The following is a 27,031-nucleotide window of genomic DNA, read 5'->3' as shown; positions in this document are numbered from 1 at the left end:
CCCCCCCCCGGGGGGCCTGGTCCTTCTCTCAGGTGCCTTTTGATTAGCAGTTGATGTTAACTGTTAGCAGCACTTGGGGCTTCCAACTGTTTGATAGCCTTCCCTTAAGTGGTGAGGTCTCTATCTCCTTGCCTGCAAGGTGGGCCAAGTGACACCATGTGACTTCACAAAAGGCCATCCCTTTATTATTTACTTGCTGGAAGACTGAGCTGAAATGTCAGCTCCACCCCCCTGGGGCTGCCATGCTGGAGAGGGTGTGTGGAGGCACTCTAGTCAACAGCCCCAGCGGAGCCCTGGCTGCCAGCTGGCCCGGCTATGAGGTGCCAGCCACATGCGCAAAGAAGTGCACGCTCCAGCCTCAGCTGCTCCCGCATCGCATCCCCAGCTGAGGTTCTCACCCCCACAGAAGGTCTGGGTTGGGCCCCATTGGAATGTTGGGACCCACAGAAGCTGTGAATTTCTTTTCAGTTGGTGCTCTACACCGCTCGGTCTGGGGGAGTTTCTTCTGCAGCAAGAGTACACAGCACACATTTATAAGTTGAGGGATGGGCAGAGAGGACCCAAAGCCCTTTCGTCTGGGAGTCCCTCAAGTATTACATTTTCCAAATGTGCCAATTAGCATTTCATCTTTGCCCAGGTGTAGAGCAGCTGCTTCCTCATGCGTTGCATGAAAGAGTGCTTAAGACTAGTTAGAGCAGCAAGCAAATCCAAAGCCCTTCTCTTATTTATGGACTTGGTTAAGTGTTTGGCAACCTCCACCTGACCAGCCCCAGAGATGAGGGCTTGGAACACACATTTCCCCCCGTTTTCCTCTGGCTCACTACAATTAAAACTCTGGACTGGATTTTTGTCAATTCCACATCTGTTGTGGGTTTTAAATTTTTTTTATATAAAATAATGGAAACTTGATGAGGAGAACTGGAAAAATCTACCCCTCCCATCACCAAGCAAATTCCAAGATCATTCTGCAAGAGAAGTGAACAGGGTTCACTTGCCCCGCTCACAAAAGTCTATCAGAACCACTGGGGAAATTGTTTGAAAAGGAGAACTTACCCTACTATGATACCATCTAGACACCTAGTGACAGTGAATAGGTTCCATATGATGCCCAGATCCACAGCAGGACCTGAAGTCCTACTATGAACAATTTAATCTTGGTTACGTGCTCGGCTGCTCTGAGCCTCGACTCATCTGCTTGGTCTCTTAGGCGTGATCAAGGTCTCCAGGGTAAAGGGTCTTCCCCCGAGAAAACAAACAAGTAGCTTGCTTTAATCAATTTCAGTCTCTCTCTCTCTCCTCTCTCTCTCTCTCATACCACTGGAACCACCAGGTGGCAAAATTAAGCTGCTTAATGCAAAGGAGGGTGGGTGTGGCGTGGGAGATGTGAGCAACATCCCATTTCAGGGTTTACACTCTGCAATTCTCAGCAAGGCTGGAGGGAATGGGAAGGGAGCCTACCTGGGGCTGCCCTAATCCCCCCCAACTTGGCGGGCCACAAGAACTTTTGTGACAAATCACCGCTTTAATAACTCCATAAGCAAGTCAGTGTGGAAATATCTTCACACTCTAAACGATATTTAAAAACATCAGAGTTGCCAAAGTGCAGAGCTGAAAATACCTTTACTCTTCTTCCATTCGAGTTGCTATTTTTTACAACGCCACTGAATTAGTTATTCATGGAAGAATTTCTCTCTACAACAAATTTTAACAATTAAAGAGAGGAATTCTACTGGGAAATATGAATTACCATCTTATATGCAGTGAGTTACCCTAATGCCCAACAGCAATTCTATGTGTCTGCTTCAACTCTGGGATCTGAACCAGTCAGAAGAAGTGAGTGGGATGCTTTGCAAGATGAAAACAAGAACCAAAGGAGAAAATATTTATTGGTAGGAACAATATTGAGGGGAGGATGTCAAACTTGTACAAAGTTTGGCTCACCACCTAGGGAATACTGAAAATTCAGCAGCTTTGTCCATGCCCGGTGACCTCATGAAACATGGTAAGAAATCCTCCCTACACCAACTCTGCATAGGGTACATACAAGAGCAGGCCCGTTAGTTTCGACTTAGCTCAAAAATTGGTTTATGAAAAAGAAAAATCAAGCAAACCCAGTTTATTTATAGCTCTTTCTGACCATTCATTCCGGGAATCTAGAAATTTTCATTGTATTAGGGACACATTTTCTTTCTTTTTTAGAAGGGGCGGGGGGAAGTCACCAAACCAAACAACTCATTACTGGCAGAAATGTTTAAAATCTGTCTGCTCAGATCAAATCATCACTTCCTAATGTGGCCATCCGGGAATCGTGCTCCCCCAGGCCAGTCTAAACAGACTCAAAGAGTATGACCCACACTGTTGATAGGACTGAGAGGTACATTACCTGCCCCTTGCTTGATGACAGGCGCTGATGGAGGTGGTGGCTTCTTGGGTCTCTGAAAAATGAATAAAATTTAGAGCTCATGAGAACCACTGGCAAGCATGTTCTCTGACAGAAAGACCACAGACATTGTTTTCTAGATGCAGTTTGGACAATTCAGAAAATGGCTCCAAATAAATCGAGCAATGCTCTCTCCAGGGATGTCAGTTTTTGGCACCTTTAAGCAAACGCTGAAATAAATTCGGTCTGCGAAACAAAACCCTGATCGGCGAATGAAGCGCCATTTCCCTCTTTCTAAATTTGTAACAGCCTTCTGGAAAAGCACGCCTCAGCAAAAATGGCCTGCCACCAGCAAGCACAATGGTACTCCTACGCTGAAACAGCATTTGCAATTAAGATTTAATCTGCTGAATAACCAAGCACTTCCAAAAGAGTCACTGTACGACTCCAAATAAAATCTGTCCTGCATGGGGGGGACCAGCCCCCAAAACCCGGTGGAGGGCCTGCTGCGGCCAAGCTGGGTTCCAAGCCTTCTGCCTCTTTCTACTCTGCAGCTGGCAGGCCATTTGTGGCAACCCACAGAGCAGTCGGCCTCTGTAACACGTGATGAGATGGAACAGATCACCCCACCCCCCATATCAGAGGCTATTTGCTTTTCTTGCCTGCTCTGTCACTCTGTAGCTGGGGGAGGTAGTGCTGCAATCAGTGACTTCCGACCCTGAACCAGCTCCAGAGGAGCCAGGCCCTCCTGTTTGGGGAGACAGGCCATGGGGGCCAAGTGCAGGGGGTCAGCCATTATCACTTCAAAATCACTGCAGACACACAGACACGGAGAGAGTCTAAGGCACAGTTGCTATGTCTCTTAATCTCTTTGGGCATCACCAGGCTTGTGACAAAGCCCCTTCTGCTCTCTGAAAATTTGCTACTGTGGCCTCATGAAAGAGGCCAGCAGAGGTGGCCCCTTCTCAGCCCCACCCACCAGAGTCTGGTGCAGCCCTTGGGCCCAGAGCAAGTCTCAGGCCCACAAGGAATTTCTCGGGGGCGTTTAGGCTCTTTACCAGCTGGGTGGTTTGGCAAGGGTCTTCTGAGCAAGCAAGATGGCAGCACAGGGTAAGAGGGTCAGCTTCAGGATCTGATCTCTGAGAACTGTGGACACTGGGCACCCTGACCGCCTCGCTGAGCCTTCTCATCTGTAAAAGGGTGACCCTGCTACCATCACCCTCTTAGGGACACTGTGAGGGTCAGATGGCACAGACCGAGCATGGAGTTTGGAAATCACTCAATGACTCAATGAGGAAGTGACATTCTGATGGCCAGGTTATAGACACACTCATCAAGGCTTTAGGGGGGTGTCACCCAGTTAGTTACAGGGGCAGGGGGCTGCGTGGGCAGGCCAGGCTGACAGCCCCACAGGCATGCCCTTGACTGCTGTGAGCACTGCACTCCCTAATGTGTGCATCAGATGAGCTGCCGGGCTGCCAGGGAAACACTCCCCCAGGGTTTAGAAAAGCACAGGACTGTCTGCATTATGTTAAAGTTGAAGGGGGAAAAAGAACAAGATATCAAATTGCAGCTACAGTATGAGCTCAGCTAGGTTATAAAATATACAGAAAGAGCAAAAGCCTGGAAAGCAATCCGGTAGAAGCGATGATCTGTGACTGGTGGGCTCCCGGGTGTCTGGGCTCGAATGCCTGTTCCCTTGAGTCTTTTCCTGCCTGGCCTGTATCAGTGCACACACACTCCAGGCAAGGAAGAATGGGGGGAGCCTTTGGAGGACCGCTGCTCTGCACACAAGCTTCCACGGGAGGACCTCCTTCTGGCCAAGGCATCCCAGACTCCTCCTGTCTGTGGGCAGTCTGTCCCAGCTCCCCAGCCCAAAGCCATCCTCGTTCCTCTGCTCTGTCCCTACCTAATCAAGCTAGCCCAGATTAGATCCTCTACCATCGAATCTTGCCTTACCTTTCAACTGGAGTCATCACTTACTCACCAAACTGCCAACTCTCTGTGCGGATTTCCCCCCACCAGCTCCCACCAGTGCCTGCTGCCCTGGCGTGCTTTTCCTCAACTTCTTTCAGCAATTTTATAACCAGATTCATATGTGTCTCCTTTCCCTGAGGCCATGGCCTTCAAACCACATGGCCCCAAAGTTTTTTAAAAAGCATACAAAACAATTAAATGTCATATTTTCCAAGATTACTTTGGTAGCAAAGCGGGGGGGGGGGGGCACACATATCCTTGACTGTTGTGTCATATTTGGCATGGAGCAAACAAATGAAATGTGACAGGGCAGAGCAGAGGGACAGAGAGAGACAGACAGACGGGGAGAAGGGCCAGGAGGTGCTGCAGTACCGACAGTGTGAAAGATGTAGTCCCAGCACATGTACGAGTGAAACGTGGCAGGGAAGGAGGAGCCAGTGGCGCAATGTGGGCCTCAGAGAAGAAGGGGTACACTTGAGGAGCTGCACCTCCACACCTGGCTACCGATGGCCAACTGCTTGCTTTGCTTGTTAACTAAGCAGCTTACAGATTTTTCGTAGGTTTTTCCCACTGATTGACATCACTTTTTCTACTTTGAGATGAAGTTTCACTAGCCTCGCCTCTAACAAGCACCCTGGTTGCACTTCCTGCAAGACAGGTTGATGTGTCCTCCTGGCCATCCATGAGATATTCAGCGCTCTTCTCCAGCACCACAACATAGAGGCATCAATGATACTTCTGTCATCCTTAGTCACTGTCCAGCTCTCACATGCGTAGGAACTGACTCTTGGCGACTGCAGCCAGGTACAATGAAACAGATCACATCTGGGTTCTGGATCACGTTTAAGGTTATTAGTATGCTCAGGTTCACTGTGGCAGCTACTGTGTAGTGAGTGCTTTCCAACCTAGGAGGCAGGCACTCCGGTAGCCTAGTCTGTAAGGAGCTACACCAATAACCCAAAGGACACAGGCCTTTGGCAGTTCAAACCCACCAGCAACACCTCGGGGGAAAGAGGTGAGAAATGTCCTTCTGTGCAATTACAGCCTCGGAAATCCAATGGAGGATCAGTGGTGAGTTGGTTCCAACTTGACGGTACTGACTTTGAGTGTTTTCCAACCTCAGAGCCTGGTCTTCCTTGTAGCATTCTGACAGATAAATTTTGTTCCAATCTACAGGATTTTCATTGTCTAATTTTCAGAACTAAGTTGCTGTGTATCTAGGGCCTTCCTTACCAGTCTGTCTTAATCTGGACACTCTGCCTGTCCACTGTGGGTGACCCTGCTGGTATTTGAAATGCTGGTGCCATAGCTTCCAGTACCACAGCCACAGTGAGCCCCCACAGAAGCACACGGACTAACAGTAGTGGAGAAAGGCTGATGGGCATGACCAAGAAAGAAACTCTTAGATAAGAATGGGTTTGATAAATTAGACTGTCAGGAGGTGAAGGCTGAAGAGAAGGGACCTCATAAGCATTTGGTAATGAGAATACAGCTGGACTTCAGCCAGTAAAACTGTGGGACTCTACTAAGAGAATGCCTTTCCTGTCAAAGTTGGAAAACTTTGCAGGGTGATCACAGTGATCTCAGAGGCTAAGCTGGTACCCAACCATAACTGAGAAGGTGAGGAAACATAGTGTGTCTGGTGAGTGACGGGAAAGAGGTGGGGGTTAGTCAGTCATGAAATCGGAGGAGAAATGCAGCGCCACCTTAACCAACGGTGTGATCTTCGTAGAAGCACATCGACACTTGGTGGAATCCAATGTGCAGCCTTGCCCTCTGGTGGGTGAGGGGGCCTCTGGGGACAATTTCTTCAGAGCAACCAGCTCCTCTTGTCTGGATCCTTTGTGAACATCAGAGACTGTGGTTTCCACTGAAATCTGACTTCTAAACAATAAGGCCTATAGAGAGCCATTGCCTGGGACAGCCAGACCCGGCATCGTAGATGGGCTGACATTTCGGTGTGTGCAGCAACTAGCGCTCTGGCAGGCAAGCCCACCTCGCCTGGAAGTGTGTGTGTCCTGGCCAAGGTGAGCACGCATCACGCTCACACCAACAGCTTAGTGGCTGGGCCCATGGGTCCCTGAGAGTGAGAGGTGCAGCTTGCCCAGCACGCAACCCACCCTTGTTCTCTGCGGAGCCCCCCCCCCCCGAACATAGGCTGGAACAGGAGCACCTTCGATTGATGAACATTTCCTCTTAAAAGGACTTTTCCTCATTAAAAAGCCCAGCACTGTCTTGCAGGTAATTTTTTTTTAAACTGCAGTGAGAAGTTTGAGAGTCCAAGTTACATACTCTCCTCCAGTAATTACGACAGAGCATGCGTATTGCTCATTACAGCTCTCAGCATAGTTAATCTCTCATTTGGGATATTCAATTTACTGGCAGGGCTCCAAACAAACACACAGCCGTTGAATGCTGGTTCTTATAAACAGTTCATACAGTTGCTCTAAAATATGCACCCCGAGATAAACTGGGACTCTCCAGGAACAACTTGATTTAAAATAACCCAGAGGACTTGTCGCCTTGGTGAGCGAGGATCTAGCCTGCCCCCAGGAAGAGGCTGCGGGATTCCCAGGGCTTTGTGAAATCATCTGAATCTTCACCCCTCAAGAAAGGGCAGTGATTTTTCCCAAGTGCTTCTGGGATGTCCACTAAGTTCAGAAGGTCTGGGGTGGCTAAACAGTGGGGTCTGTCTGTCCTAGTCATCACAGATCATCCTCTTCTCTCCGTGAACAACTACAAGCCCGACCCCTAGTGAGACGAGATGACATCTGTCTGAATAAATGCTGTTTTCAGCCTGTCATCCAAGTCGTGACTTTGTGTTAATGATTCTGATCATCTTCACACCATCTACTGTGCAAACGACAAGCCCCATCTCCAATCACACTGTCACCAACTCAACACCACGTGGAGTTTGGCACTCAAGGCATCTCTACCAACCAATGCCGACTTGGCTGGCTGCATTGATAGGCTCTTGTTAGCTGACCCTCGTTCATGGTGGCCTTGTGTATGCAGAGTGGAGCTGCTCCTTAAGAATTCATTTGTTTTTACTCATGTGACAATTCCTATACCAACCGTTCCTCCTGACAGCATGCCCAAAGTATGCTGAGATTGAATTTCCCCCTCTGTGCCACTAAGGAGCTCCCTGGTGGCATTCGTCCGAGACAGCCGTGTTTGTTCTTCGACAGTGAGAGGGCTCTTCAGCACCCTTTCCCAGCACCACAGCTCAAGGGTGGGGATTCCTCTGTCATCCTGATTCAGTGACCAGCTTTCAGCAACTAGAAATACCATGGCCTGGGTGAGGCCAGTCTTTACACTGGCATCACTGCTTTTCAGCACTCTGGAGAGATCCTTGACAGCAGATTTTCAAGCGCAACACGTCTTGGGAAAGGATATTGAGCTGGGAAAGGCGGAGTCAAAGGAAGACCCCCAACAACACGAACCAACCCAGTGATTTTAACAACGGGCCTGAGCATCGCTGAAGATGGTGATGACAGTGCGGGATGGGGAGACTCAGATCCACTGTTCACAGAGTCACTATGAGTCTCCGTCAACTCGACGACCTCTAACAGCAACAACACACAAATTGCTCCGTGAAACTTGTTTTTACTTTCCACGATGCGAAAGCATGCTCTTTAATTGTATGCTGGGTGTTGCATTTCCAGCTTCTAGTGTCCCTATCCCTTTAGCTTGTCATCCTGAAAAGAACTGTCGACCTCTTGGCATCATACAGACGTTATTTGTGAAACTCCATGCTTCTCAGTAGCTCTCAGCAGCACCCTTGCTTTTGCTGATTCTGACTTAGTTGTTCTCCATCAGATTTCCAAAGCTGTCACTCTTCATGGGAGGAAAGTGTCCGCTTCTGTCCTGAGGAGCAGCTGGTAGACTCCAAGTGCTGGCCTTGTGGCTAACACATAACTCACTATGGTACCAGAAAGAAAAAAAAAAACAACCCAACCCACCCAAAACCTGACAACTGTCGTCAGCTCTGACACGCAGCACCTCCACACTGGGATTCCGAGTCCACCAATCGTAATGGGGAGACTGCCCATCTTTCTCCCAAGAGGATGCTGTTGGGCTCGAACTGCTGGAGACACAGTCTTTTGCAGATCACACCATTTGGCTTGATGTTAAAGTAAGGATGTAATGCTTCGGATTTTGAAAACCTAAATGTTGCGCACAACCCTGTTTTAGCTGAACGTATTTCTTTGCCTGGCAGGTATTACTACTGTTTCCCTAACACTGGATGTTTTTTTGTTTCACAGAGACAAGGTTAACAGACCTATCAAAGAGACAGTGGCCGCTTGGCTCAGGTGGGAGGGAGGTCCGCGGGCCCAAGGAACATGCATGCCCCAACGAGCATGCCAAAGACACACTGCTCATCGCTGACAACTTTCCTCTCCGGGGAGAAGTGGTTCCCTGAGCACTTTATGTAACAGGCGAGCTTCAAGAAAAGCATGTCATGGAATCTTTTTCACTGCTCCCTGAAAAGATGACTGGGAACTGGAAGGCAGGATGTTGTAAGGTAGGCAGCCTCAGGCTGTGCATGTTTGTGAACTGAATGACCGAGATTTTACCACAGCCCTTAAAGACACACTATCTCATTAAGAACCAATACAAAGGCAAGGAGGTCATAGGACAATGCAGTAGGTGAAGGAGAGGTGCTTTCGTGTCAAAGGGTTTCAGGACACGAGCCCCTTTCACTAGCCTCGCCAGATAAGATAGAAGGTGAAGTGGGTAGCTGGACCCTTGACCGGCACTCACTTAGGCCCACACAGTGTCCTTTTGCGTTTATCCGGCTCTGAACACCAGACCTGCTGTCAGGGCTGTGGCAATTTTTGTGTGTACACTTCACTTCTTGTCACCTGGCAGGGGGTTAACTCAGAGAAAGGACTCAATAAATACTGGAAGAATTCACGAATGTGAGACATAAGTGTTGGGCAGCAAATCTAGAAAAAAAATGTAGGCAGTAGCCTAAAGATTATGTGCTTTGTGCCTACTTATCTCTACCCAACGTGTTTCATAATCACTGGCCTGACTTCTAACGGTCCATCACAAAACGCTTATATGTATTTAGGCCTCCAGAGAAGCTCGCCAGGATGGCAAGATAATTCTGAGTTGATGTGATCAGCTGACTTTAAGCAAAAAGAACCAAAGTAATTACTACCCAGTTCTCTCTGGGGCCTTCCCGCACTTCTGGTAAGAGTAGCAAGAGTAACTGCAACAGTTTACACGTATGGACACTTGCAGGAGCAGATCGCCAGTTTCGTAACAGAGAAGCTGGTGAGTTGGAACTCACTGAACTTTTGGTTAGCAGTCAACTGTTTAACCATTATAGTACCAGGACTCCTTAAAGAGCACAACGTGGGCAGCCCTGTGAGGAAGTTCTAGCGTCACTACAAGTTGGAGTCAGCTCCACAGAGCACGTTAACCATAGTGGGGGCACCTACAGAGCGCTAGGCACTGTGAGAAGGAATTCACATTCAACATCTCAGTTATGTTCTCCACAGTTCCACAAGGTTGTTGTTGTTGTTGTTGTGTGCCGTTGAGTCGTTTGCGACTCATAGCGACCCTATGTACAACAGCCCTAAACTCTGCTCTGTCCTGTGCCAGTCGCACTGTCTCCGACACTCCCATCCCGATTACCCCAGTCACTGAATCAGTCCACCTCATAGAGGGCCTTCCCCTCCTGCGCTGTCCCTCCACCCTCCCAAGCATGATGTCCTTCTCCAAGGACCGGTCTCCCCTTATAACTACAGGACACATCACCTTCACTAGGGAAACATTACCACTAAACTTCAGAGACACTGGTCACAACATAAGAAATTACCAGCAGCTGACATATTTGGAATCATAGAAGCCAAGGAAGCTTCAGATATAAGCTATCAGATCAAGGGCTGGGCAATGGGAGATAGATGTGAAGGGAGTGGGTACAAATAGATGGGTATCCTGGTGGATGATGGAGCAGGGAAATAAGTGGGTAAAGACACACGTGTCAAAGGCAGGGACAACACTGACACTAATGGTTAACTCCATAATAAGGGATATATCTTTCACTTTTTCTATAAAATGCTGGTTTTTTTGATACTTCTCTAAATCTGAACATTCAGATTAAGACAGACTAGGAAAAAGGATTGGCCATCCACTTGTGAAATAGCAGGCCTCTGAAAACCCTATGTATGTTCCACAAGGTAGGTACGGTTTTTTCCTCAAAGTTTTATGGATGAGAATATGGAAAACTGGAGACATTCTCTGGTCACAGAACAAGTGACAGAGACCAGGTTTAAGCTCAGGTGTGTTCAATGTCACAGCCCAGGGTCATGACACTCTACACATGTTTGCCAGACCTTACTTCTGAGTCCTAATGTTTGATGCACACTGGTGGCCTAGTGGCAAGAAGCTGTACTGTAATCCCAAAGGCACGCTGTTAAAGCAGGAGTGGCATCTACTTCGGAAACAACATGCTTCTGGAAATTCTATGAACTTTGATAAATGCCAATGCTTATAGAAAGTCTCCAGGCCTTTTGTTCATGGGGTCGCTATGATTTGTGCTCGATTCAATGGCAATCAACAATAACAACATCAACAACAACAACGTTTGATATCATATAGATACAGTGAACATTTCGAATAAGCTCCCAAGTCATGCTGATGCTACCAATCCATGAAGCACATCTAAGTGTCAAGGAGCTGGGACACCTTAGGAAGCAGAATTCAGACCGTCTGGACTCCAAACTCAGAATTCAAGAGAGAAATGCAGGTGTTTGCTCCACTAGACAATACAAGAACACTATCAAAAAAGCCTACAGTGTGTGGCCTTAGACTTCAGCCCAATCTACCCATCTGCAGGCACGCTCCCAACAGGTAGAGACACACCAGTGAGTTAGCTGTATGCGCACCAACAGATACTTGGTCCGTGTCCTTGGCAACCAGCCCCCATTACTGCTGCCTTCCCCCCGCACCTAAGCTCTGAGGAAATGATGATACATCAAGGTCAGGTTCATCAGGGTCCAGGCAAAGAGACCCCACAGATGGTGACAAAAGAGGGTTCAGACCAGGAAAGGTGGGGCAAAGTCATGTGGAAGCCTAGAGCTTTGAGGGACAGAATAGGATGAATAAGAATAGATTATGGACCTCTTTTACACTGTCAAGTGCATCTACATTTTCAGTATTTTATGCTATACTGCAGGGAGTGAAACAATTCTATTGGTGTTAGGCAAAGGTGAACAGGCTCATTTAAATGACAGTTTTGCAAAATAGATTTCTACAACGAAAGAGCAAGGAGACAAAAGAGATAGGTATGTAGACTAGGCCTTAGGTAAGGTAGGTGACAGATAGTTCGGTAGGTAGGCATCAGGTATGTATGTATGTAGGTAGGTAAGTAGGTTAGGCTAATTTAGGTAGGCATGTACGTAGGTAGGTTAAGCATTTAGGTAAGCAGGTAGGTAGGCTAGGAAGGTAGCACAGGTGGGTTAGGAAGGAGGGCATGATTAGCCAGCCAGAGTGGAAGGGAGTTCTCTGCCTTCCAATAGGAACCTTCACAACACTGACTACGTCACCACTGAAGACTATGCTACACAGGCACTTATTAAGTAGAACAACCTGGCATTTTGGAAGTCCAGTTAGGGGCTTAATGTGTGAGGCAGTGCTATTATCAGCCAGGATTCATGCAAGAGCCTAGACTAAAGATTATTGTTGCCAATCAGCAGATGAGGAAACTGGGACTCAGGAAAGTTACTGGACTTGTTCATAGCCACACTCAGGGTACAGAGCAAACAGGAGCCAGGATCTGAGTCCATAAAACGCAAATGCCAAACAAAATGTCAAGCATTATACCAAACTCCCCAACCCTGCATCCCAAGTCCCGTCAATGGAGCCCATTCAGACAATGCTTGGAACATGGAGATCAGACCACACACTTACACTGCCCTCCTTGTCAAAGTCCGGTGGGAGTAACTTCACGAAGTTATCAGGGAACACGCCTCGTCGGCCATTGAGCTCCCCTTCCCACCAGCCGATGTCGATGCAGTCCTAGGAAAGAGGAGAGCCGGTGAGAAACAGGTGAGCACTTTGCAGGGGACCCCCGCCTGCTGTCGGTTCACACAGACTTAGAGGCAACACGCACCTCCCATAGAGGTCTGGTGTTGCTTCTGGAGAAAATGCTGAGGACCTTTCTCTGAAAGGAACTCTCCTACCACAGTGCAGTGTGTTACACGGTTAACCAAAAGGTCGGCAGATCAAATACACCAGCTGCTCCGTGGGAGGAAGATGGGCAGTTTTTGCTTATTAAGATTTATAGCCTTGGGAACCTCATAGAGGGTCCCAGTGCAACATAATTGCCTTGACAGAGATAGGTTTTCCCTTGAGGAAAGGGAGACCAGAGATGTGACAATGCTCACCAAGACTATATCCCAAAGTTAGAGTGGAGAAAAAGAATTTAAGTGTTAGAGTTGCTGACTGGAACCCAGATCCAATAGATATCACCAAAACAATAAGGTCTCTTCTTTTTTTAAGATTAAAAGGATGTGTGTTTTCCCAGTATTAATCTCACTAAGAGAAAATTATTTCATTGACCGCAAATGTAGCTTAGACAGTGTCACATACATAAACATCTTCTTTGATTAACCTGCCCCAAAGCTTGCCCAAATTAAAGAGGACCTTATAACAGTCTCTTCATCACCTTCTCCCTTCAATATTGAAGGAGCTCAGGTGTCATCAAGAAAAGCCCTTCCTCCAACTTGTACAACTCAATGTTTGCTTAAGGAATGAGCAGACAAATCTATTCATCCTTTGGTACCAAACATGCTTCTTTGAATAATCCCTATCCTGTTACTCATTTAGCAAACATTTATTGAGTGGGATGTTGTTGTCAGCCTCCAAGCCAGGTGTCAGGGTGAGAGTAAAAATCAACCAGAGAAGATTATGAGTCCTATGCGTGTAACATGGAATGTGTTATGCTGCCAACTAAAAGGCTGGTGGTTCAAACCCACTGGATGCTTTGTGTGAGAAAGACAGGCAATCTCCTGTAAAGATTCCCAGCCTTGGAAACCAGATTGAGTGTTGTTATGAATCAGAACCAACTTGACAGCAGCTCAGAAGGCAAGAAGGGACTTATGGAAACGCAAACATGGGCAGGAAGTGAGAGGAGCCTCTTAACCGTGGTGGTCATAATCCATGAATGGAATTAAAATGTGGATAAATTTTGGGGTTAAAAAATAGGAAGAAAGAAATGATGTCTTCCCATCCAGAAGGCTTTGCTTCCAAGGAAATGCCTGGCATTCTTACTCTTCTTGGATGCATCTTTCTCGTATGTATACCACCAGTTAAAGTTTACCTTTCAGAAGGTGACTATAATGGATGCTTTACCTTGTTTCTGACACTGAATGTGGAATTCATTTCCATTTAATGATATCCAATTCAGTAAATATCTATTTATCAAATACAATTCCTCCTACAGGTGCTGCTGCATGCTGAGCAAGTAATCCTAGAAGCTGGAGCCTGTGAGGAAGAACATGGCATCAGGCTTGGAGAAAGACTCATTAACAAGCAATACTATGCAGATGACACAGCCTTGCTTGCAAAAAGCAAAAGAGATTTAAAGCTGCTACTGTAGAAGATAAAAGACTTCAATATGGATTATATCTCAATATCAAGACAGCGAAAATCCTCACCACTGGATCAATAGGCAGTGTCATGATAGATGGAGAAAAGGATGAAGTTGTCAAGAATTTCATTTTAGAGGAGAACCAAGATGGCAGCAGCAGGGGAAGCCATGTGAGAAGCCCAGAGGCACACTGAGCCCCATTGAAACAGGCTGTCATGGCCCTCCACAGCCCACAATTTATCTGTACCTGAACAACTGGAAACCATTGACTACTGGTCTTCAATATTTATTGAGACTCAACACCAAGAGGACAAAGAGTCTTGAAAAACCATGGTTGAGTCCCACCACCCCCAGCAGTTCACTGTCGAGGCTGCACTGGGAGGAGATGGCAGGGGCAGCAGTGGCGCCATGGAGCTGCGGGAGGTGAAGGACTGGATCCAGAAGAGCGTCTCGCTGTCAGTGAAGACGACTTCCCTAAATAGATCCTTGACAGCAGATCTCAATGTACCACATCTCTTGATTTCTTGACTACTGCTGTCAAGAACTGTTTTGACGTTAGGTGGGTCTGTCAACCTTTCTGGAAGCCACTTTTCCATTTGTAGAGGGGGAGGGTAGTGATGCTTACTTCAAGTTGCAATTGGACCACTTGGTGGAGAGGAAGGGGTCAATGATGGCAGCGCTAGAGCCAGAGATGCTGTCCCGGGCCTTGGTCTCCAGTGGGGCACAGGGTCCAGATTCCAGAAGAGCTTTGGTGGGGGGGAGTACCGCCTGGCCCATGATGATTGTCACCTTGCCCCAAAGAAGAGCCACCTGGTCCCTGCGGAGTGGCGCCTGGCCCCCAGAGAGAGCAGCCTGGCTCCTGGGGAGTGCCGTCATGTCGCTGGGGAGAGCTGCCTGGAGTGTATGAGGAATTTCATGTAAGCCACTTTCCTCCATCTTCTTCTCCAAAGTCACAAGTTCGTTGTCTGTAGGTTGGCTCCCTTTCCTGTAGGTAACGTGAAGACTAAGTCTTGTTTCAGACCTGAACCCTGAGCCCAGTTTCAGAGACAAAAAGGAAATATAACTTCCAGCTAAGGAAGTGATGGAGGATGGAGCTTCAAGGTTCAGCCAGCCATCCGCACTGGACCCACCTGGGAAAACACTTTGCAGTCCAGAGGGCAGAAAACGTCAGGAAAATATCTTCTAACTGAACGAGAAGGCATGCAGCTTCAACTTTCAACTCAGGACCACCTGTTAAAGTGGGCTTCCCTTCCCCTTCATCTCAATGCTCCAGTTTAGCATGAAGCAGCCAGAGAGTCTGTGCCCCATTCCCAAATGAGAAATGCACAAATGAGAAAGACAACTTCTTTGTAAAGAAAAAAAAATAATCATCACTATTGGACTGTGCTCACCATTACCCTATCTTTTCTGGTCCCTGCTGGATCTTTCTCATTTCCTTCACCCACTCCCTCCACCCTCCAAATGATGCAACCCTGTGATTTCATCCCTGCCCATCCTCACTCTTCTACTCCTAAATGTTACTGCCTTGGATCCCTATACATGTTTTTTTACAATAAACAAAATTATTTAAAAGAACTTCATTTTACTTGGAACCACAATCAACTTCCATGGTAGCAGCAGCCAGGAAATCAAAAGAAGCATTGCACGGAGGAAACTTTCTGTCAAAGGTGTCTTTGAAGCACTAAAGAGCAAGAATGTCAGTTTAAAGATTGGTATGCGTAACTGAAGCCACAGTGTTTTCAGTTGCTTCCTATGCATCTGAAAGTTGAACAATGAAAAAAGAGGAAGAACTGATGTCTTTGAATTGTGGTGTTGGAGAAAAGTACTGAACATCCCGTGGACTGCCAGAAGTATAAATAAATCTATCTTAGAGGAAGTACAGAGTGCTCCTTAGAGGCCAGGATGTTGAAATTACCTCATACACCATGGGGGCATACTGTCAGGAGAGGCCAGTCAGAGAGAGAGAAAGACCTTCAACACGATGAACTGGCACAGTGACAAAGGGCCGGAGTATGTCAGAGATCATGAGGCTGCCATAGTAAGGATCAAGGTTCCCAGGGTTACTATGAGTCACAATCAACTCAATGGCACCTAACAACAACATAGGCACTGTGGTGATCTTAGGCTAAGCCAGACTAGGAAGAAAAGCCTGGTGATAGATCAGCTCAGAAAAACAGCCAAAACCCGAACCCCATCTGAAACCAATCATGGAGATGGCGCACGGCCTGGAAGTGTTCTGCTCCATTTTGTATGGGGTCATTATGACTCAGGGGTCAACTCGACAGAAGCAACAACATAGACAATGAATGTTAACTGTGTGATGACTGGTCCTTATTCCCAGAAAGCTGAGAGGAAGACAGAAAATATTAGACAAGGTCCATCCAGGAATGGGTGTCAACTATGTGCTCCAGCACCAAAGAGTAGAGAGTCATTAATGGCTTTTCCATTTTCTTAAGTGTGAAGAGTGTGTCTGAGTGTTGGAGTGCCTTCTACATTCATTCCAGATGATCTGGCATAGAACTGGCCACAAAAGGCACTCAAATTTTGTTTTGTGCTACATTTCTCTAAAATTTTCTAAACTTTGCAAATCCATATCTCACCTTAGTCTTATGCTAACAGGACCCAAAGAGCCACTGAAACAATGCCTTTTTGCTTCTGTGTGTGAGGGAAAACAAGGAAGAACATTTTAATCAGCAAAAGCACATCCAGAATGGTGGCAGGATCCAAGCATCCCTACAAGGGGAAGTACATAATGACACTGGATTTATTATATCCCCCCCATCGGTGGCAACTGGCTCAGATCTATACTTTCTGAAGGAAACACTAACAGTGCTAATCAATGCATGATTCAAAGTAAAAGAAGGAAAGAATGAAGGAAGAACACAATATGACTAATTGTTCCAATTAGCAGACAAAGGCACACAGGCTCATACATAAGACAAGCGCATTCAAAAAGAAAACTGCCAGTATGACTTGGAAAAGGCAGGCAAATGAGCAGAGTAGCACCTGCCACCAGGAGAAATGGCCACAGGGTCAGGATACCTGGGGTGGGCTGGCCAGCTACAAGAAACCAAAGCAATTTATCCCCCAGCAATAGAAATGAAAATAAAAGAGAAGTGAAAAAAAAATCATTCTTTTCAACAAACAAAGCTATCCTTTTGATGTCGGAGATGAAGAGAAATTATACGTATGAGCATTGTGCTTCCAGAAGTGTAAAATTGCAGTAAATCAAGTCTATCGATTGAGGACCCAAAGCATGCACAACAGGAGAGGAATTCAGGGGAGAAAAGAAAATCATCATATCCTCCCAGGGCTCCCAAGCTCACCCACTGTCTCATGGGACAGGCAGATGCCGAGGGCTGGGCTGCAGCCAAAATCCTACAGGACCAAGGGAGGCTAGCAGTCAAGAAATGTGAACAAGGCAGGGGAAAGGTCAAGGGCAGGAGCCCTAGAAGCAGGGACAGGAAGCAGGAAGAGAGAAGGTCACAGCAGACACTAGAATTGTCACTTGGAACTAAGGCAGCGCTTGGCTCCCAGGAGACCTCCACGAAATGCTTACTGAAAAGGGATGGCGAGGCAGGCATGTCATCGAGGGTGACACTTCTCAAGTGGAAGTTCCACAGGAGGATGCAAGGACCGAAGCCTCTGAGGAGCGGGCGCAGAGCAGTTAAGACACTGAATTCTTTTAGGGTGACCTGGGGCACTACCAATAATTCTTCCTGGACCACAAGTGTAACTCCAAATCATGGTCTTCCTGGTGGGTTTTCAGACTCCAATAAGGAAGCGGAAAGGGCAGTGCAGGCTGATGGGGTGCGGGGTCGGGGAGACTGGCCTCGGAGGAAGGCAGGGGTTTGCAGAGGCAAAGAATAAAAGCTCGGCTTGCAGACGAAGCTTACAAACAACAGCTGATTAGAAGTAAGCTTTCTTTACATGAATGCAGAGAAAAAAGACTTGGGCTTTTATCAAGCGTATGAAAAGAAACTGTATTTCTGACTTAGAATATTCTCCTTTTAATGAGTCAATCTTCAAAAGGGCCAAAATACAGAATTTTTGGAAATGAGACAAATAATGTTTTCTTTTAAGGCTGTGAGCAAACAGTGTGTGTGGCTAAGACACAGCCCTTGTCTCTCCTTTTCCGAAGCCTCCTGATTGCCTCCAATCAGCGCGTCACTAATAACAGAGACCTTCCTGTGTTGCCTTACTCTGTTCAAGAGGGGTGTGTGCGGCATGGAAACGGGAGAGAGCAAACATGGGCCTTCTGACACCTCAGTGGCCCACACACGCTCGGAACCAGTTGTCTGTTCCTGATGCGCCCGGAAGGCTACAAATTGTCCAGAGGGACGCAGAGGCTGGCTGTGGGGCTTGTCCGGGGTCCCTGTGAGCCCCGAGGAGGGGGATATAGCCAGGTCTGTTTGTCAGCTCACAGGGCATCCCTCCTGACTCAGCACCACGGTCAGATGCACCCAGGCCACTCCCAGTGCCTGCTGTCCTGGGTGACCCCACCTTGCACTGACTCACAAACAGGAAGAGGCCATAGAGGGATAGATGTCTGCCCACCAAACCTGCCCGAGTGCTCCCAGGGAAGCTGGCTGAGCATGTGGGCTTTGCGCACAGCTGGGGCACCAGGGACCACCAGGGACCAGGTGAGAGCTGCTCCCTCCCACATGGCCAGCCACCGGGGAGACCAGTTGTGTCCACTCCCAGTCCAGACACTGCAACTCCTTAAAGGGACAAACCTGCCAGCTAGCTTTTAGGTTGATGACGAGAATGAGTCACCATCATAGCTTCAACGGTTTTTCCTGGAATACAAAGCAATATAGTCGACTCTGCTTGTCATCCTTCTTGTACATTTAGATTCACCTGGAGATATTCTAGAATCCTATCCCACTGCCAAAGCTACAAGCCAGATCAACAATTGCTGGGAGTGGGACCAGGAAATCTGTATCTTTAAAGGTTCTTAGCTTGTTCCAAAGGAGTCCTGGTGACGTCGTTGGGCTGCTGAACGGAAGGCTACCATTCAAATCTACCTTCTGCTCTGCTGGGGAAAGCTGGGCAATCTTGTCCAGTGACCTCAGAAAGTCCACAGGGGCGACCGTGCATTGGCCTCGAGGGGTGGGGCATGTTGGGTTGTTCTAATATGCAGACTGTTGATTTACAGTAAATAGCTTTACACCTTGAAACTCCCCAAATACCTGGACAAATCCTAGTGTGCATACAGATCACAGGGAAATGACACGCAGGGCCCTGTTAAAATGCCGATTCTGACTGTCTAGGTTTGGGAGGCCTGGTGATAAGGGGCTGCACTGTCAACTCAAGGACACATGGTTTCAGGCCACCAGCTGCTCTGTGGAAGAAGGATGGGCAATGTCCTCCTGTGGAATTTACTGTGTCTGAAAACTCACTGGAGAGTCAGCTATGAATCAGTTATGACTTGTAGGCACTTAACAACAATGACAAGGTGAACCTTGAGATTCTGTATTTCTAACACTCTCACAAGAGTCCCCGGGTGCTGCAAATTACTAAAACTCAACCAAACCAAAGGGTTTGAGTGTACTCAGAGGTGCCTCAGAAGAAAGGTCCAGCCAACTATTTCCAACAAGTCAGTTACGGAGCACAGTTCGACCGTGGCACACACAGGGTTGCCATGAATTAGAGGCAATTAGATGACAATGGGTTTAACTTGCTCCAAATGATGCCTACACTGCTGGCCCATGGACCACACTTCTGAATGTTGAGGTTCTAGAAACAAACGGGAAGTTCCTTGAGAAGATGCCACTCTCTTCTCTGCACCTGGTCACCTGCCAACTACCGAGCACTATGCCCGGCACGTTAAATTGTGGGGACTGGCAGGCTGGCTGCAGCTGCCTTACCCAGACTGTTCTTCTGCTTCTCTTAACTTTCCAACATTAAGGGTGAGACTGAATGCTCATCTAGGTGATGACATAATTATGATAAAAACAAAAGGGGGGAACTATGGGAAGCCAATACTAAATAATTGTAATAAACTGAATGTTTTTAAAAAAAATAAATAAAATGACAAAAAAAGAGAATAGGTTAAGAGAAACATATTAAAACGTTCTGAATTGAAAAAAAAAAAGAGTGAGACTGACTTGAACCAGGAAGAGATAACTATCGATGAGTCATACAACGTAAGCGTCCCTTACACGGCCAGGCTTACCTGACTGCTGATCTGTATGGAATTTATTATCGTGGTTTGCTGTGGGATTCAACCCAGGTGTCAGAGAGGAACTACTTGGGAACATTTGCTTGACTGTAATCTTAACAGATCAACAAGCGTTTATTCTGTGGCACTTTGAGGTGGGTTTGAAACTCCCACCTCTAAGTTACTGGCCAAGGGCTAACCGTCTGGGATGTAGTCAATTTATTAATTGTTCAGAATCATGAAATCAATTTCAAAAGTATCCGTCCAGAGTAGGTTCTATTTTGTCAGGCATTCTAAGTGCCCTAATAAGAGTTCATACCAGAACATACAACTTAGAACTAGCCATTTGCAAACAAGCCAATTAAAAAGTAAAAAGATAAAAATGGGTTCACAACCTGATCCAAGTTCTCTTCTGCCCATCACTGCTGGGGGTTAACCTTGCTCACTGCCGATCATCAAATGCCTAGGTGTTACCTTGTGGGGCTGATTCCCCAGACCTTCCCTGACTGAGCTGTCCCTGCAGGAGAAAGTTACTGTTGTGACTGACCTGCAAGTTTTAGGAGGGCTGCTAAGTGAGCCTCATTTAGTGCTCAGAGGGAGTCTCACATCCTCGGCAGGATGGAAAGCCCCATTTAGTATTTTCTAATGAATGTCTTTTACGAGGAGCTTGGTGGGGGGCGCTGCTGTGCATAAGCTTCCTCATAGTCAGAGCCCAGGAACACTTAGCCCTGCCTCTGCTTGTTAGCACCTCCCCAAGAGATGCAATTATTTTGAATGACTGGGATTTTTGGCTCAAAATTTCCAGCATCCTCATAAATCAGTTACTAAAGTGGGCTTATTATGGCTTATGAGGCAATGGGCAGGAGCAAGGTAGGAACTGTGGTCTATGTCAGTGTCGCTAGGAGAGCATGGGTGACCACTGTAACAAGGGAAGCTCAGGGCTGCAGTCCCAGGGATAAGGTCACCCAAGGAAACACAGACACTCAAGTGTCAAAATCCACTGTTTTCTAAAACCAAAGAATCAGGACCTCAAATGGCCCACCTTCTGGTTAGAAAAAGCAAACCCTTCATTCTGTTGGGCAGTAACTTACAGAATTTGATGTGACTACTGCGGAGTTTTAAGCTCTTCATAGTATATAAGCTGGCAACAAAATTTAGAAGGATAAATGCAGTAATCAAATGCCCTTTTTCATCAAGCCATTATGAGTTGACATATGCCTTAAAAGCACTTACATGAGCTACTCATTTCCACTCTCTCAAAATCCTATGGAAAAACAGACCCAGAAAAAAAAAAAAAGAAAAATACTCAGAAGACTGATTTGTTCTCTGAATATTTCCTGAAAGGATGGTCATTAGCTTAGGCGTCAAATTACGGCACACAGGTCCAATCTAGCCCACTCTCTAGTATACTCATTCACTGACCTGCTGTGTGTGGCTGTTTGCACACTACAAAGGCAGTGTCGAAACACAGCAGCAAAACCAGTATGAACTGCAAAGCCTAGCTTATTTACTCTCTGGCTCTTCACAGAAGTTCAGAAGTTTTCTATTCCTTTTTTCAATCACTGCTGAATAATGGTTGGTTCCCTCTTCAAGTTATGTCACTTTTTCCTCGGAGTTAAAAGACTTAAGTTCTGTTGGTAAAACACTGGTCTTAGCAACAGTATAATTGAAGAATTCTTCCAGGCTTGAGGGTTGCAAAATGCTTTCATTACTGTCTCACTTATTTGAGAGAGTAATTCATTTGCCAATCCAAATTGGACCAAGGGTTAAAATATTAACGGAGTATCAATGTTAGTTTTAAATTTGACACTTACAGTCATACATGCTGAAACTCCAAGTCAGGAACAATTCAACAGCCTCAAGGCGTTTGGAGCTGCTTGCTGCCGTAGGGACCACTGTTATTCCTTCTGTTCCCACAACTGTCATATTGCCTACAATTTACCAGGCAACTAGTATATGCCAACCACTGACCTGTGTGTCTTATATAGCAAACATCTCATTCAATTCTCACAAAACCAGGAAAGGTGTGTGGATGAGCTATTCTCTTTTTCACTGTACTTAGTCAATCTGTTTGCTGAGGCAGTAATTTGAGAAGCTGGGCTGGGCTGGGCAGAGAACAATGTGGGATCTGGGTTGGAAGAAGACTCTGTAACAGCCTGTGATATATACATGACACAATCTTGCCTGCTGAAAGTGAAGAAGATTCAAGCACTTTCTGATGAAGCCCAAAGGTGGTAATAGCCTTCAGTATGGAATCTATTTCAACATTAAAAACCTGAACAATGCTCATAACTGAACCTCATAACCAATATAAGGACTGGTCGTGGGCTTACTCTTAGGATTGGCTTTGCCAGGTTCTCATCTGCACGCTAGAGGTGTTAAACAAGGGGGTTTTTTTTACCCTGCTATGCCAAATGTCCAACATCTCCCAGTACTAGTGACCTCTCAAATTAAGAGTTCACAGCTCCCCAGTTCCTTTTCCATCAGGTCTGACAGAATCCTGCCCTAACAACACCCAGCTGAGACGAGACTCACGGTGCACTGACACAGATTTTGGAGTGCATTTCTGCCCTGTTCCCTTCTCTGTACTTCTACACCACCTCATCAGCCTGAATTACAATCTGTGCCCTCTGTCCAATGACTCTTCCGCTGTCAGAACTCCATTCCCTTGTGCTGCAATTCACAAAGCGGCCACGGGGCAAAAATGCAGCATTCTTCACTCTTCATTCTCACTCTTGCTTTATGCTTCCCTTCCCTCAAGGATCATGTCACTGTGCTATGTGCTGTCCAGGGCCCAAGGACAGCTGCAGTGGAGACTTTGCTCAATTTTTTAGTGATCTATGGCAAGAGGCCTGGTGGCACAGCAGGGAAAATTGTTGTGCTGCTAACTGAGAGGTGGACAGTTCAAAATCACTAGCAGCTCCACAGGATAATGAGACAGGCTGCTCCCATTCCCAGGTCAGCCTCAGAAGCCTGATGGAGAGCTGCCGTGAGACGGAAGTGATCAGATGGCACTGGGTTAAGGCAGGAGGACTAGCTGGTATCCTTTGCTCTGTGATGGGCACCTCTAAGTGTTCCTTTCCCTTACAGTCTCCAAAGCCAATGTCATATGGTCCATCTTGGTGAGTAGCTACTGGAATCCTAAAAGCCTGTAAGCAGTCATTCAAAGTGGAACTACTGGTCTCTCCTTGTTCATAACAAAAAAGAGTGAGGCAAAAAGAAGATGCATAGAAACAGTCAGGACTAATGGACCACACAAACCTTAACCTCCGTGACTTAGAGGAAGAAGAAATAGATGGTGCCCAGCCACCACTGCTCCCAATCTACAGGGTAGATTGTAGCAGAGGTAGAAGGTCCTGGGTAGAGCAGACAGGAAACGTGGAGCAACAGTTTAAAAAAAGATGGATTGGCACTGGTCTTTTTGAACGAAACAATCACGTAATCTACTCTGCCAGGCATGGCAAAGTGACAAGGAACGGCATGGCATTACCGGTTAAGAAGAACATTTCACGCTCTATCCGAAAGCACAACACCGCCTGTGAGAGGATAATACCCACAGGCATGCAGGGAAGAACTGATCCCACAGGACTCCTGTTCAAACATGAACACAACCACTACAGGCAAAGATAAAGAAACGGAGAAGGCTTAACCTCTGCAATTTGAAATTGATCAAATACATAATCAAAATGCATGAAGAGTAATTGGTGACTAGAATGCAGAAGCTGGAAACAAAGCAGAGAGACTGGTAGTTGGAAAATATGGCATGGGTGATAGAAAGGAGGCTGGAAACCACATGATACCATTTTGTATAATCAACGATTTATTCTTTGTAAATCAAGGAATTGATTTACTCACTCATTCCAAATGAGTCAGAAACAGCTCATACCTAATTCTCCTTTTTTTTGGGGGGGGGCTGTAAATAGCATAGAAAGGGAGTGCGTATCTTTCTCCCATAGAGCAGCTGGTGGATTTGAACCTCCAGAGAGGCTCAGTCTTTGGTTCATTATTTGGTTATTACTTTTGTTAATGTCACAAAACAAAATGTGTATGGATAGCTGAATAGAAAACCAATTCTCTTTGCAAAGTTTTATTAAAAAATAAGTTTCAGTTGCTTCTTTAGTTAGGGAAATTTCATTTTATTCTGAAGAGAATAAACTTTAAGCTCTAGCTTTAAAATTCTGAGCTATTTCAAAACCTAGGTCCCCAAAGAAGCCCTAGAGGAAGAATTTTTTAAATGAAGATTCATATATGGATTTTTAAAATTCCTTTGTTTGTCATCTGTACCTTTCACTTACAAAGAGGATGAAGTATTCCAGAAGGTAAAGCAGGGCCACTGTTACTCATCTTTTCACAGAAAATGCAGTGTCTGTATGAAGGTTGGATTTCCTCACTTCTTTCAGGATAATGATAATGCACACAGGGGGAATGATATCTTCACGGCGTATTGCTGGAGGCTATTGGCCCAGAAGGGAGCTCCAGCCACCTACGGCCCTTCCCATGCACTCCGGGGGGACCAGTGGGGATCACCATCCAGCACTCTCACAGCCTCTTCACTGCACTTGTGGCGGGAAAGTTGTAGAAATAACCCGAGTGCTAATATTATGTCATGAAGCAAAGAGAAAACCTGCACACCCAATCTCAGTTCTTGGAAAGAGAATGCAACTGCGCCCGAGGGTTCTGAGAGGCAGGACTAAGGGAGCCCTGTGGGTATTTTAAGACGAGATGATCTGAAACAGCAACTCTGAAAGTGCAGCATTCACATCCTGCTTCCTTCTTAGGGCGGGAAGGGAGTGGTTTGATATGGAACCTTTGCAGAGACAGCTGCCATGTTGGCCAATGTTGGGGGTCACTATTCCCACCAAGTACCTCCTGGAGTGGTAGGACACAGCTGTAAATTTACAGCCAAGAGAGTATAAGGATTAATTATGGCTTTAATTATTTCATTTACATCAATCTTAAGTCTGGGGGGGGGAAATTATGCTTTTAGCTATTTTCTTGCTAGCTGAATGGTTAACCTTTTAGCCCCCGGAGAGCGGGAGAACCTGCAGAAAGGACATGATCAGAGAAATTGTATGTGAGTCTGTGAACAAGTCACTTAAAATATAGCACATTAAAGCTTCATTAGGACATTCTCTGCCCCCTGAACCATAATCAAGTACACAAACTCACATAATAATGCTTTCACAGAAAGTCCTGTTTTCTGGTTGCCTTCAACAACCACTTAATGTTAAATTTCAAAAGCTGTTTCTAAGGGCATCTTCCTCTCATCCAATAGCAACTAATGAAATACACAGCTTACTGCTCAAGGACATGTGTCCTAGAGCTGAGCTTTCCTTTTCACTTCTGTTTAGAGAAATGTATTGATGCTGCATCCAAATGCATGCCTTTCCTCCACTAAAATGATAGCAGATATGACAGAAAATCATTTGGTCTCGTTGATAAAGACACAGGCATTTACAGAGCATCTTTCATTATGCTTCAGATTTGCTTAGCTCCTCCATCACCTCTCAGAGATGCAAGAAGGCTTTAAGTGGGTGGGCGGTTATCTCCATCTCACAGGTGGAGTAAGATGCGAAGGGCACATCCTTGATCATTATGAAGGTCAAGACCAACCAATCTATTAAAGGTCAGAGGTGTGAACTCCCCAGCCACTCCAGGAGAGAAATATGAGGACTTCTGCTACAGCAAAGATTTGGAGCTTAGGAAACTCTAGGGGACAGGTCCACCTGGTCTCAACGGGCTACTCAGAGTCAGAATTGAGTTGACGGCAACAGGTCAGGTTTCTAGCACCATCCTTACCATCTGTATTTCTCTTTGAAAAAGGTTTTGTACTATTAGGAAACGTCAACTTGTTCTTTGGCATAAAAATGTGGTTGGGGCCTCTTCCTTTTAATTCAGCTACCTTCTGAGCCTCAGCAAGATGCGAAGATGACAAGTCCAAAGGCAAATCCAGCCCCTCGGGCTGCTCAGCTAAGTCATGGTCACAAGTGTCCTGGGAGCCACCTTGGGGAACAAGGAGTGCTGGCAGGGTGGAAAAGGCTCCAGTGGGGGAGCTGCACTCTCTGTGTTACATAGGCTAGTCCAAGGGTGACTCCGAGCAAAACAAAGGTCTCTGAACCCCTGACATCGTATCTGGGGAAATGATTTACTGAGCATGGTTGAGGGGTCCTGGTGGCACTCAGCCACTTAACCAAAGGGTTGGCTGTTCTGTGGCAATGTGCATCTCTGGGGATGCACCGCCTTGGAGAAGGCCCCATGGGCAGCTCTATTCTGCCCTATAGCATCGATGGCAGTGGGTTCATTCTTTGGTTGATGCTCAATCCACCTCATCAAACAAACACAAAGCAGCCAACTCTTCCTCTTAATGGTGAGGTTTGCCGCACAAAAGTTCTTCACTGTATGGGGATGAGCGTGTGAAACACGATGTGAATGAAGTGTGAAACACAATGTATATGAATTTTGTATGCAAACCAATACAAAATGAAAAATTTAATAACTTCTTCATTTTTTCAAGTGCATTCTATATATTTATGCTTCATGAACTGTTGTGTTTTTGTGTTTGTCATACCTAATGATTCTTTTCTCCTAGTCTTCATAAACAATTTTTTATTTTTTTATACCTCACATAGAGAGCTACGATCTATTTTGGATTAATTCTGAATGTATTAGGATTGGATTATTGCTGTTGTTGGATGCAATCAAGTTGAGACTGACCCATAGCTAGTCCTCCAGAGAATTTTCAGAGGCTGTGAATTGCACAGGAGGAGACTGCCCATCTTTCTCCCACAGAGCAGCTGGTGGATTCGAACCTGCAGGCTGGCATCACAGCTCCTTCACACTAGGTCTACAGAGCTCCCTAGGTTTGGATTAGGGTTCACTTATTCCCCTGTGGATGTTCAAATGTGCC

At 46.3% G+C, this 27,031-nt stretch overlaps 1 protein-coding gene across 2 annotated transcripts in view; it reads right to left on the bottom strand.

Annotated features, from left to right (window-relative positions):
• The window catches only part of SH3KBP1 (SH3-domain kinase binding protein 1), a 445,368-nt gene that overhangs the window by 77,931 nt on the left and 340,406 nt on the right, over window positions 1-27,031 (bottom strand). For both annotated transcript variants that reach the window (XM_006893795.1, XM_006893796.1), the window contains 2 exons: window positions 12,281-12,388; window positions 2,384-2,435 (listed from right to left, as the gene is read on the bottom strand). In XM_006893795.1, the coding sequence (XP_006893857.1) occupies window positions 2,384-2,435; window positions 12,281-12,388 (160 nt within the window). The remainder of the gene's footprint in view (window positions 1-2,383; window positions 2,436-12,280; window positions 12,389-27,031) is intronic.

This window comes from Elephantulus edwardii, unplaced genomic scaffold (genome assembly GCF_000299155.1).
Source record: "Elephantulus edwardii isolate Elephantulus edwardi_28Jun2011 unplaced genomic scaffold, EleEdw1.0 scaffold00131, whole genome shotgun sequence".
NCBI lineage: Eukaryota > Metazoa > Chordata > Mammalia > Macroscelidea > Macroscelididae > Elephantulus > Elephantulus edwardii.
This window is presented reverse-complemented; position numbering and strand designations above follow the sequence as displayed.